Here is a 13,645-nt window from a genome sequence, read left to right as displayed (position 1 = left end):
GTGGAGACTCAACCTGGTCATGCCTCACTGACTTAGTCCAGTCAAAACCCCTAAATCAATTTTATCAAGAAATCTAATCAAAGGACCCTCAACTAAATATAATGCAATCAGAGGGTATCATGCCCGCAGGAATAGATTAGTTTAAAAACATAATCTTTCACTCTTGGGGATTCATAAAGTAATCTCAAACTGCCACACTGCCATACCAGGATAGACCATATGCTGGGTCATAAGACAGTTCTCAATAAATTTTAAAAGACTGAAATTATACAAAGCACTTTCTCTGATCATTATGGAATGAAGATGGAAATCAATAATGGGCAGACAATTCACAAATACATGGAGATTAAACAACACACTCTTAAGTAACCAGTGGGTCAGAGAAGAAATTGCAAGAGAAATTAGTAAATATCTTGAGATAAATGAAAATGAGAATACAACATATCAAAACCTGTGGGATCCAGCAAAGGCAGAGCTAAGAGGGAAACTTACAGTCCTTAATGCTTCCATTAAAATGAAGATAAAAATTAAATTGAAGACCTAACTGCACACTTGGAGGAACTAGACAAAGACCAACAAACTAATCTCAAACTAAGCCAAAGGAAAGAAATAATAAAGGTCAGAGCAGGAATAAATGAAATTGAGAGCAAAAAAAATCAATAGAGGGGGAAGTGGATGTGGCTCAACTGACAGAGCGTCTGCTTACCATATAGGAGGTCCAGGGTTTGAACCCAGGGCCTCCTGGCCTGTGTAGTGAGTTGGCCCATGCGCAGTGCTGCCATGTGCAAGGAGTGCCATGCCACACAAGGGTGTCCCGCACATAAGGGAGTCCCACATGCAAGTAGTGCGCCCTGCAAGGAGAGCCACCCCACGCAAAAAAAGCACAGCCCACCCAGGAATGGCGCCACACACACAGAGAGCTAATGCAGCAAGATGATGCAACAAAAAGAGACAGATTCCCAGTGCCGCCGGGAATGCAAGCGGATACAGAAGAACACACAGTGAATAGACACAAGAGAACAGACAACAGGGCAGGGGGTGGGGGGAAGGGGAGAGAAATAAATAAATCTTAAAAAAAAATCAATAGAAGGAAGCAGATGTGGCTCAAGTGATAAGGCCTCCACCTACCATATGGGAGGACCTGGGTTCAATCCCTGGGGCCTCCTAGTGAAAAAGAAGAGAAAGCATGCTTGCACAGCAAGCCAGTGCCTATGTGGTGAGCCAAGTGCCTATGCGGTGAGCCAAGTGCCCATGCGGTGAGCCAAGTGCCTGCACAGCAAGCTGAGTGCCCATGTGGGTGCCCATGCAGTGAGCTGAGTGCCCACATGTGAGCAGAGTGCCCATGTGAGTGCCCACATAGCGAGCCAAGTGCCCATGTGGCAAGCCGAGTGTCTGTGCAGTGAGCTGAGTGCCCACACAAGTCCCCATGTGGCAAGCCACGTGCCCATGTGGGTGCCCATGTAGTGAGCCAAGTGGCCACACAAGTGTCCATATGGTGAGCCTGTGCCCGTGCAGCAAGTCAGTGCTTGTATGGTGAGCTGAGTGCCCACACAGCAAGTTGAGTGCCCTCACAGGGAGCCAGTGCCTGCACAAGTGAGTTAAGCAGCAAGATGATAATGCAACAAAAAGAGAGAAAAAGGGGAGAGTCAAGGAGAAGCACAGCAGAAAATAGGAACTGAGGTGGTACAATTGACACAGAACCTCTCTCCACATTAGAGGTGCCTAGGATCAAATCCTGGTGAATCCTAGAGGAGAAAGATGAGAAGAGAAGACAAAAAAGAGAAGTAGATACAGAAGATCACACAGCAAATGGGCACAGACAACAAAAACAGCAGGGCACGGAGGGGGAGGGGAAAAATAAATCTTAAAAAGAAAGAGCTATAAAAAAAATAGAATCAACAAAATCAAAAGTTGGTTCTTTGAGAAGATCAATAATATCAACAAACTTAACTAGACTAACAAAGAAAATAAGAGAAGATGCAAATAAATAAACTCAGAAATAAGAGGGGAGGCATTACCACTGACCCTACAGAAATAAGAGATCATAAGAGGATACTGTGAACAAAAGTATGCCAACCAACTGGACAACATAAATGAAATGGAAAATTCATAGAAACACATTCACAACCTACACTGAACTTAGAAGACCTTAACAAACAATCACGAGTAAAGAGATTGAATCAGTCATCAAGGGAAGCGGACTTGGCCCAATGGATAGGGCATCTGCCTACCACATGGGAGGTCTGCAGTTCAAACCCCAGGCCTCCTTGACCTGTGTGGAGCTGGCCATGCACAGTGCTGATGCGCGCAGGGAGTGCCATGCCACGCAGGGGTGTCCCCCAGGTAGGGGAACTCCACGCACAAGGAGTGTACCCTGTAAGGAGAGCCGCCCAGCACGAAAGAAAGTGCAGCCTGCCTAAGAATGACGCCGCACACACAGAATGCTAACACAACAAGATGAGGCAACAAAAAGAAACACAGATTCCAGGTGCCCCTGATAAGGATAGAAGTGGTCACAGAAGGACACACAGTGAATGGACACAGAAAGCAGACAACCGGGGGTGGGGGGGTGGGAATAAATAAATAAACAAATAAACTAATAAATGAATAAATACATTTTTTAAAAAAAGAAAAATACAGTCATCGAAAAGTCATCAAAAATCTCAGGACCAGATGGCTTAATGGGTGAATTCTACCATACAAACATTATCTAATACCAATCTTACTCAAGCTCTTCCAAAAAGTGGAACAGGAAGGAACACTACCAAACTCATTCTATGAAGCCAACATCACCCAATGCCAAAACTAGATAAAGGCACTACAAATAAAGAAAATTAGGGGAGCAGATGTGGCTCAGGCAATTGGGTTCCCAGGGTCCGAAGCCAATGGCCTCCTGGTGAAGGCAAGTTGGCCCATGTGGCAAGCTGTCCCACGCAGGTGCTGGCCTGTGTGGAGTGCTGCCCTGTGCAGGAATGCTGCCACGCTCAGGAGTGCTGGCCACATGGACAGCTGGTGCAGCAAGATGACAAAACAAAAAAAGACACAGAGGGGAGACAATAAGAGACACAGCAGATCAGGGAGCTGAGATGGTGCAAGAGAATAATCGCCTCTCTCCCACCCCGGAAGGTCCCAGGATCAGTTACCAGAGCCACCTAATGAGACTATAAGCAGACACAGAAGAACACACAGCAAATGGACACAGAAAGCAGACAACGGGGCTGGGGGTGGAGGGGTTTGGAGGGGGGAATAAGTAAAATAAATCTTTTTTTTTAAAAAGGAAATTACAGACCAATTTCTGTAAAAAATATAGATGCAAGAATCCTCAGCAAAATACTTGCTAACCAAGTCCAAAAGAACATTAAAAGAATTATATACCACGATAAAGTGGGTTTTATTCCAAGTATACAAGGATGGTCCAACACAAGAAAATCAATTAATTTAAGAAACCACATTAATTAGTTGAAGTAGAAAAAAATCATGTGATCCTTTTGATTGATGAAAAAAGGCTTTTGACAATATACAGCTTTCTTTCTTTGATTAAAGCACTGTAAAAGTTAGAAATAGAAGGAAGTTTTCTCAAAATGGTTAAGTGCATATATGAAAAACCCACAGCTAACATTGTATTCAATGGGGAAAGATGGAAAGCTTTCCACCTGACATTGGGAATAAGACAAGGATGCCCTCTGTCACCATTATTATTCAACATCATTCTAGAAGTTCTAGCTAGAGTGATTAGGCAACGGGGAAAAAAGACACCAAATAGGAAAGGACAAAGTAAAACTGTCACTATTCACTATTCACTGATGATACATTTAGAAAATCAAAAAGATCCACAACAAAGCTACTAGAACTAATAGACAAGTTCAGCAAAGTGGTGGGATACTAGATTAACAAGCAAAAATCAGTTGCTTTTCTATATACTACTAATAAGCAATCAGGAGAAAGTAAAAAAAAAATTATAATAGTGACTAAAGGAATCAAATATTTAGGAATAAACTTAACCAAAGACATAAGGGATCTATATTCACAAAACTACAAAACATTGCTAAAAGAAACAAACAAACAAAAAAAGACCTGAATAAATGGACAGCTCATGGATTGAAAGACTAAATATTAAGTTGTCCTTTCTACCCAACCTGATTTACAGATTCAACACAATCTCCATTAAAATCCAACAGCCTAGGGAAGTGGATGTGGCTCAAGTGATAGAGCTTCTGCCTACCATATGGGAGGAAGATGATGCAACAAAGGGAGACAAGCAGATACAGAAAAAACACACAGCAAATGGACACAGAAAAAAGACAGCACAGAATGGAACAAGCTGCGGGGTGGGGGTGGGGGGGGTGATAAATAAATAAATCTTAAAAAAAGAAAAACCACAGTGAGATACCATTTCATACCTTACAGAATGGTCATTATTAAAAACAACAACAACAACAAACACAGAAAACCACAAGTGCTGGAGAGGATGTGGAGAAATAGGAACACTCCACCACCATTGGTGGGAATGCAGACTGGTGCAGCCTCTGTGGAAGACAGTTTGACAGTATCTCAAGAAGCTGAATATAGAATTTCTGTATGATCTAACAATCCCATTACTAGGAATATATTAAGAAGAAATGAAAGCAAGGACGCAAACTGTAATCTGCACACTGTTTATAAGAGCATTATTCACAATTGCTAAAAATACAGAACCAGTCCAAGAGTCCATCAACCAATGAATGGATAAACAAAATATGGTATGTACATATAATGGGACACTATTCAGTTGTAAGAAGAATGAAAACGGGGTGCATATGAACAACATGGATGAATCTTGAGGATATTATGTTGAATGGAATAAGCAAAAGGGCAAATATTGTATGGTCTCATTAATAGGCACTAAACATGAGTAAACTCATGGAGGTAAACTCTAGAGTATAGGTTATTAGGAAACAGATTATGGGTTGAAAAAGGGAGCTGATGCTTCATGTATATAGAAATTTTAGCAAGATTTATTCTAAAAGTGTGGAAATGAATAGAGTTGATGGTAACACATGGTGAGTATTATTAACATTGCTGATTTATAAATGTGATTATGGCTGAATGAGGTGGTCTTTGGATGTAAATCTTCAATTGAAAGGAAGATAGAGAATTATCTAGGGACTATATAACATAGTATTTCATTTGGTGGATGAAGATTTTGATTAATAATATGAGAATATTCTCTTACAAAATATTAAGAATATGGTTACACATGGGAAAATTACAACTAATATAACTTATGAACAACAGTTAACAGTAAAATTGTAATATTTTTGCAGCAATTGCAAGCAAGATATATCAATTCTATATATGGGGACCTCATATTTTTTTAATGTAACATTTTTAAAAAATAGAGAAAAAATTCTAAGGGATAATTACAGGGTTAAAGGGGGTATGAGATTTTGCCTTTAATAGAAGTAATGAAAATGTTCTAAAACTGACTGAGGTGATGACAGCACAACTCTCTGATGAAAATGAGAGTCACTGAGTGTACACCTTGAATGGATTGTACAAAACATGCGACAGGGAATCCTGTGGTGGAAGGTGGACTGTGGTTAACAGAACAAATATGAGAATGTTCTTACATGAACTATATAACAAATATATAATACTGATACAGGTTGTTAATAATCAGATGAATTGGGGGGAAATACACCAAATGTAAGATATTGGCTATAGTTAGTAGTAATATTTGGATAATGCTCTTTCATAGTTTGTAACAAATGTTTCACAACAATGCAAGATGTTTGTCGTGGGGTAATGTATGAAAGATCTCTGTGATGATATGCACATTTAAGTCCACAACTTTTACTATACAATTATTGTTTATGTATGTTCATGTATGATATACTTCAATAAAATTTTATAAACAAACAAACAAACGTGACATGCGTGGTCTCTGCCTGGCCATAATTTGCATACTGCAGAGTGAGGGAAACAGGTAAGTAAAGAGACTTTTCTACCAACTTCAGGTTTATTGTTTGCCTTTAGGGAGGGAAGATGAACAAAGGTTTGGGAGGGGTGCAGTTTTAGTATAGCTTTAACCTTTTATTTCCTATGAGTAAAAAAAAGAAATCTGAAACAAATATGTCAAATTACTAACATGTTTAATCTTGGTGCTGAATACACAGGTGTCTTTACATTACTTTGTACATTTTTGTTTTTAATGTATCACAATAATTAAATGAATTAATGAATTAAATCAATGAATTAAAGAACTATTATTATTTTTAAAAGAGATAATCACAATGAAACAGTGCAATGCAAGAGGGAAGCATAGGGTACTTCAGGACAGAGGAGGGGCATTTAACCAAACCTAAAAAGAAGATGCCCAAGCAAGTCTTCAAGAACCTGGAGGAGATATTTAGAGGTGGATGTGCAGAGCATTCCCATAAAAGAAAGCAGTAAACAAAAATCTCAGACTAAGAGAGATCAGGGCATATTCTAGTAATCTTAAGGGTCAGTTCACCAAGTCCTGACTGAGTGGGAGAGGAGTGGCGATCTAGGACTCCTGGCAAAACCATTTAAGCCAGGAAAAGTGGTTTGGATTTTATCTTAAATGAAATAGGGAGCTTCTGGAGCTTTTAAGCAGGTGATAGAGATGATCCGATTTGCTTTTCAGAAAGTTCATTCTAGTGGGAACAGAAAGGGAGAACAAGGAAGTAGACTGTGGAGAGAGAGACCAGGCAGGAGCTTATCACAGAATCTCAAATGAGAGATAGCAGGGTCTTGAAATAACAGAGTCTCAGTCATGATGAAGTAATGATTTCATGGTATTTATGAGGAAGAATTTTTAAATTTGGTGATTCTTCTGGGTTTCTTTCTTGACAGATGTGCTGGGAAGTGTTTAAATAGGAAATTAAGAACAATTTTGAAAACGTTGCATATAAGGTCCTGAGGAAACATAAATAGAAATGTTTTAATAAGTAGTTTGTCTTATTACTTCATTCCCAATTTATAGATGAGGACACTGAGCCTCATAGAGGTGACGTATCTTGCCCAAGATCACACAGAAGATTAAGTGGCAGAAGGTAGACAAATAGAAAATAAATAAACATATATAATTCCAAGTAGCAGTAAGTGTTGTGAAGTGCAGGATAAGGATCAGACAGTGACCTGGCACAGTACTTTAGAAAGGATGGTCAGGGATAATATTTGAGCAGAGACCTGAATGGGTGAGGAAGCAAGCCATGCAAATACCTGGGAAAGAGCATTCCTGGCAAAGGAGAGAGCAAATATTAAAATCTTGAGATAGGAACCTATTTGGCATGTTGGCAATATGACAGGAAGTCACTGGAGAATTTCTGGCAGAAAAGAGACATGTTCTGATTTACATTTTAAAAGACCAGGCTGCCATGGGACTGGATTGTAGGAACGCAAGAGCAGAAAGGATGCACAGTAGGTCAATAAATAGTTGATAATTAATAAACTATAAATTTATTTCTTTCAAATGCCTTTTTAAAGGTTTGCTCTCCCTATTAAAAGCATATTTTATCTTAGACCACTTCACTCCACTAGTTTTTCTCAATTACAATTCACACAGAGAAGATATGCGATTCTTCTTAATGTTTCTTATGTTATGATAACAAATGAATTTCATAATCTATTCATGCAATTAGTCAAATTCTGAGGTTTTTTTGAAAATCATTAATGGGAACTTCAGCCTTCCTAATCATACCCACTTGAATATAAAATCAATTCACATGATTAAAAGTTCCTGGGGAGCAGATGTAGCTCAAGTGGTTGAGTGCCTGCTTTCCATGTATGACTTCTAGGGTTTGATCCCCATTACCTCCTTCAAAAAACAAACAAACAAACAAAATATTCCAAACACTGCACACTTTCTAAAGTGTTCTGGTAAAAGAACTTTTTTTTTTTTTGCATATGTACTCCAAATAACTCTACTCTTAATCATTTTTTCCAGTTTTACTCCCCACATGCTTGGCATATTCAAGTAGAACACTGACAGGCTAAAAGCAACATTCTGTTGTATGCACAGTGATTGCTTGCAATTAACCTTAATTTAGGCTGAAAGTAGACTGATCAGCTGCCATCATAGCAACATTTCTAAATTTATTAGATAAATATCTTCAGAGAACTTCAGATTAAAAAGCAGCAAAAACAAAATCAGTAACATTTCAGCTGCCCCACACAGAGAGACTTATAGGAGGGAAAGTACCAATAAGACTATTTTCTTGAGAAGAGAGAGATGTTTTTGACCCATATTACACCCAGTAGTGCAGATAAGGATAAGGATAATGTCGATAAGGAAAATGTAGAGAAACCAAGTCCAAAGAATGCCTCTTACCGTCCTTCTGTGAAAGGAACTTTTGAGCCCACTATTTTACTCAAGGCATGACCACACTGCAGCCTAAATGTGAGAAACCCCTTGCAAATTCCAGATGGATATCACCAATGTCTGTGATCATCACTCCATTCCTTAAAAGTGTTTAATAAATACAGACTATAATTTATGTCATCCTAATCTCCCTACATTACCTGAAGGGTGTCATTAGCCCTTTATATGAAGACAGAGAGACTCAGTATGGCTATGTGCTCAGTCACAAAATTAGTTAGTGACAAAGACAGTATGAAACTCGGGTTTGTCTGATTCCAAAGTCTGTGCTTTTGTCATCACACTGCACTGCTTGAATGTCAAACCTTTGATATCATGTGTTAAACCTTTTTTTTTCTCTTAAATGGTATCTACTGTTTAAAGTCAGGATCATGGCAGAAAACAAATTATCTTGAGAAAAGTACAGGAACAGAAGGAGAGAACAAAATTTCCTTGGGCTACTTTTTCTAGATTATCCACATTATTACATATTGTGCCAAATGCATGCAAATAATGCATCTTCACTGTGGAAAAATTATAAAATGTAGATAAGTCAAAAGAAAAACAAACTAAATAAAAATCACCTGCAATCCCCCCACCTAGAACTGTCTCAAATTTTAATATGATCATGTCAAGTTCTTGGGCAAGTCATTCAACCTTTCTGAGACTCACTTTTTTACTTTTGAAATGGGGATGATGATACTCTTCAAAAATGTTTTGAGGATTAAATTGTTGAAGTATAGAAACAGCTTAGTGGGGAAGCATTTGTAGCTCAAGCAATAGGGCTACCATCTACCACATAGGAGGTCCAGGGTTCGATACCCAGGGCCTCCTGGTGAATTCGAGCTGGTCCACACTGAGTGCTGGCCCATATGGAGTGTGCCACCCTGCACAGGAGTGCTGCGCTGTGCAGGAGTACCAGCCAATGTGGAGAGCTGACACAGCAAGATAACGCAACAAAAAGAGACACAGAGGAGAGACAATAAGAGACATAGCAGATCAGGGAGCTAAGGTGGCACAAGGGAATAATCACCTCTCTCCCACTCTGGAAAGTCCCAGGATTGGTTCCTGGAGCCACCTAATGAGAATACAAGCAGACACAGAAGAACACACAGTGAATGGACACAGAGAGCAGACAATGGAGGGAAGGAGGAAAAATAAATAAATTTTTTAAAAAAAGGAGCTTAGCAAAATGTCTTGCACAAAGACAACATGTAGTACTAGGAACTTATAACAGTTAAACCATCTTGAAATTTTAAGATTTTAAAGCTTTAACCTTTTAAATGCTTTTCCTTAAAAATATCTCTTTTCTAGTAAAGCAAATTACATCAAACAATGATTTATCTTTAAGTGTTATTGCTACATTTTGTAAGAATTCATATATCTAGAAAAAGAAATGAGTAGCTCTTTAGCATTCTGATTAGTTCAACTACAAAAGCATTATTCCAGGCCTCAATTGAGTACTGTATTAGTCAGGGTTCTCTAGGGAAACAGAATTGACAGGAGATATCTGTAAATAGTATGAGATTTTATAAAATTCTCTCATGTGACCATGAGGATGCACAAGACCAAGTTCTACAAGCAGGCTGCAAACCAGGGGCTCCAATGAAGGTCCTTGATGCCTTGATAAGTTCCCAAGAGACAGAAGACGCTGGCTGTCCATGCTGGAGCTGGGAAATTCTCTCTGAATGCTGAAATCACTTCTCCTTTTAAGGCATTCAATTGATTGGATAAAATGTCACCCATACTAACAGCAGTCTCCTTGGTTGATTGTACATGTAATCAGCCATCTATGCAATCAACTCACAATGATTAAAGTTCATAAATGTCCTTGTATTATAATTAGCCCAGTGCTTGCTTGACCAAAAAACTGGGCACAATTACTTGGCCGAGTTGACATATTAGTCTAACCATCACAGATACTCAGTGCTGTTTGCAATTCTCTTATTCAGTTTTAATTAGTAACCTTCCTCATTTTTCAAATTCACTCACCTCCCTTTTCCTCTCAGTAGAGAATAAAGACCATTATGAATAAGTGTCATACTTCTTAAAACTCTCCTCCTCCCATGTCTGGAAGGTTTCTGGAGGACAATTTGATAATAGTCAACTATTATTGGACATCCTGTGCCAACTAAAAATTTGATATACTTCCTGAAGGGTCTGGGTCAAAAGAAGTCCCTCACAGATTGAGTTGTAGCAGTTTTCCATTGGCTTTAATCATGGGGCATAGTAGTACTAAAAGATGCCGAAAGGATCTCCCATATTCCAGATAAACTCTTTTGCATCTTCATTATGTAGTAGCAGTCCTATTTTCCCCTGAAATTTAGGATCAATCATCCTAGTGATTCCCTTCTTTGCCTGTTAATTCAGAGGCCTAAGGAGCCCAAAGTGGCTAGGAGGCAGTCTAAACTACCAGTTCAATGGAATGTGTCTCCTGTCTCCTGGCAGAAGTGCTCCTTCTTTCTCTAGGCTGGCAGAGCTTAAGGTTGCAGAGAAAGAAAGGAAAAATTTGTCTAATGGATCACTAAAAGTATTATTAATAGTGTGTACTGCCACTCCCATTTCCACCCCTTGATTCCTGGACCTATGAACCCTAGCGATAGGAGAAAGAGTACAAAGTGGATGCTGATTTAGAGCATATACAGCATATAAAGAATATTGCTCCAGCCCTGCAAGGTCTTTCCACCCAGTTGATGATGTAATTGAGTTCTCCAGAGGCCATTCCACCAAGCATCCAGTTACTTCAGGATGATAGGGAACATGAAAGACAAGTGAATTTTATGAGCATCTGCCCATTCCCACACTTCATTTGTGACCAAGTTGCTTCCTTGATTAAAAGCAATGCTGTGTGGAATACCATGACAGTGAACAAGGCACTCTGTAAGTACACTTAAAACAGTTTTGAAAGAAGCATTATGAACAAGGAAGGCAAACCCATTTCAGTTACAACAAAATGCTGCCCCTTCTGTGATGGAAGTGGCCCAATGTAATCAATCTGCCACCAGGCTGATCACCTCGGGGAATGGTGCCATATCAGTGATTGAATGTTGGTCTCTGCTGCTGACAAATTGGGTGCTCAGCAGAGACTGTAGCCACATCGACCTTGGTGAGTGGAAGTCCATGTTTGCTGAGCTCATGCATAACCTCCATCCCTACTATCAAGGCCACTTTGTTCATGAGTCAATTGGGCAATAACAGGAGAGGCTAGGGAAAGAGGCCAAATTGTATCCACAGAACAGATCACCCTATACACTTGATTATTTAAATCCTTCTCTGCTGCGAAGCAGATGTGGCTCAGGTGACTGAGCTCTAGCCTACCACATGGGAGGTCTGGGTTCAATTCCTGGTGCCTCCTAGAGAAGGTGAGCAAGACAATGAGCTGATGCAATGGGCTGGCATGGCAAGCCAACGCAACAAGATGATGCAGTGAGATGATGCAACTAAGAGACACAGTGAGGAAACATAATTAGAGAGGCAATAAAGCAGGGAGCAGAGGTGGCTCAGGCAATTAGGTGTCTCCCTCCCATATGGGATGTTCTGAGTTTGGTTCCCGGTGCCTCCTAAAAAAACAGAAGATCAGCACACAACAAATAGACACAGCGAGTGCAAACAATGAGGGGGTAGGGAGAAATAAACAAGTCTTTTTAAAAAAATAAATAAATCCTTCTCTGCTGAAGTCACCATTTGGTGAGCATTCACATTGGACACAAATATCTTCATGTTCTTTACTTACTTAGAAAGGTCTATTCACATACCTCTCCCCAGACCTCTTTGTCACCAATTTTCCAATCAAGTTCCTTCCAAGTCTCTGACCATCAAACAAAACCATTGGCCACAGTCCATGAATTAGTATACATATACACTTCTGGCCATTTCTCCTTCCAAACAAAATAAACAACCAGGTACACTCCTTGACGTTCTGCCCATGGGAGGATTTCTCTTCGCTAATTATAGGAAACTCCCAAGGAGCCATTGCTGTGGCCTGGGAAAGGGAAAATAATGTGGTAGGATTGAGGGCCATGGGTATTTGGGCAACTTCCTTATGTAACTTACTAGTGCCTTTAAAGCCTCCTTTAGCCCAATCTCATATATATCAATTCCATTTTATGATAGAGTGCTACTGTGCATGCTCTATTTTATGGCTTAGCAGATCACCTAGTACATGATAGGCAATTTAGGTCTCATGGTAACTTGATGGCCCATGGTGAAGCATTTGGTTTCTGTTAAGGCTCTGAAGCAGGCCAAATGCTGTCTCTCAAAAGAAGAATAGTTACCTGCAGAGGACGGCAGGGCTTTGCTCCATAATCCTAAATCTATGCTGTGATTCTTCTATAGGGGCCTGTCAAAGGCTCTGGATACCATTAGATTTGGTGGATCATATGGCCCAAGTGCCATAATAGCTTGCACAGTAGCCTGGAGCTGATACAGAGCTTCCTCTAGTTCTGACCCCCACTCAAAATTAGCAGCTTTTCAGATCACTCAGTAAATGGGCTGGAGTAGCACACCCAAATGAGGAATGTATTGTCTCCAAAATCCAGAGGCCAACTAAGCATTGTGCCTCATTTTTGGTTGAAGGAGGGGTCAGATGCAATAGCTTATCCTTCACCTTGGAAGGGCTATATTAACATGCCCCATACCACTGAACACCTAAAAATTTCACTGAGATGGAAGGACCCTGAATTTTCATTGGGTATTTCTCCTACCCTCTGACACACATATGCATTATAAATCTAGAGCAGATGCTACTTCTTGCTCAGTAGGTACAATCAACATGATATCATCGCTCTTTCTCGTCAGCGAGGCGGCTGAGAGAACGCAGACATGCAGATCTTCATGAAGACCCTGACGGGCAAGGCAATCTCCCTTAAGGTGGAGCCCAGCGACACAATCGAGAACGTCAAGGTCAAAATCCAGGACAAGGAGGGCATCCCACCCAACCAGCAGCGCCTCATCTTCGTAGGCAAACAGCTGGAGGATGGCTGCATGCTGTCAGACTACAATATCCAGAAAGAGTCCACCCTGCACCTGGTGCTGCGCCTCCAGGGGGACATCATCGAGCCCTCCCTCTGCCAGCTCGCCCAGAAGTACAACTGCGACAAGATGATCTGCCGCAAGTGTTACGTGCGCCTGCACCCCGGGACCATCAACTGCCGCAAGAAGAAGTGTGGCCACACCAACAACCTGTGCCCCAAGAAGAAGGTCAAGAGAGGGCCCTGCTCTGCACGGCGCCCCGGCCCCTCCCACGGGTGGCCTCGAGACCCCAATAAAGCCCCCTTTGTCGTCTGA

General features: G+C 40.5%; 1 protein-coding gene across 1 annotated transcript; it reads left to right on the top strand.

Moving 5' to 3' along the window:
• Positions 1 to 13,159: 13,159 nt before the first annotated feature.
• Positions 13,160 to 13,645, top strand: LOC101420815 (ubiquitin-ribosomal protein eL40 fusion protein-like). Its single transcript, XM_058304716.1, has one exon. The coding sequence runs from the start codon at positions 13,181 to 13,183 to the stop codon at positions 13,643 to 13,645; it is 465 nt and encodes a 154-aa protein (XP_058160699.1). The 5' UTR covers positions 13,160 to 13,180.

This window comes from Dasypus novemcinctus, chromosome 9 (assembly GCF_030445035.2).
Source record: "Dasypus novemcinctus isolate mDasNov1 chromosome 9, mDasNov1.1.hap2, whole genome shotgun sequence".
NCBI classification, from domain to species: domain Eukaryota; kingdom Metazoa; phylum Chordata; class Mammalia; order Cingulata; family Dasypodidae; genus Dasypus; species Dasypus novemcinctus.
The sequence above is the reverse complement of the archived record's forward strand: the minus strand, read 5'-3'. Positions and strand labels throughout refer to the sequence as shown.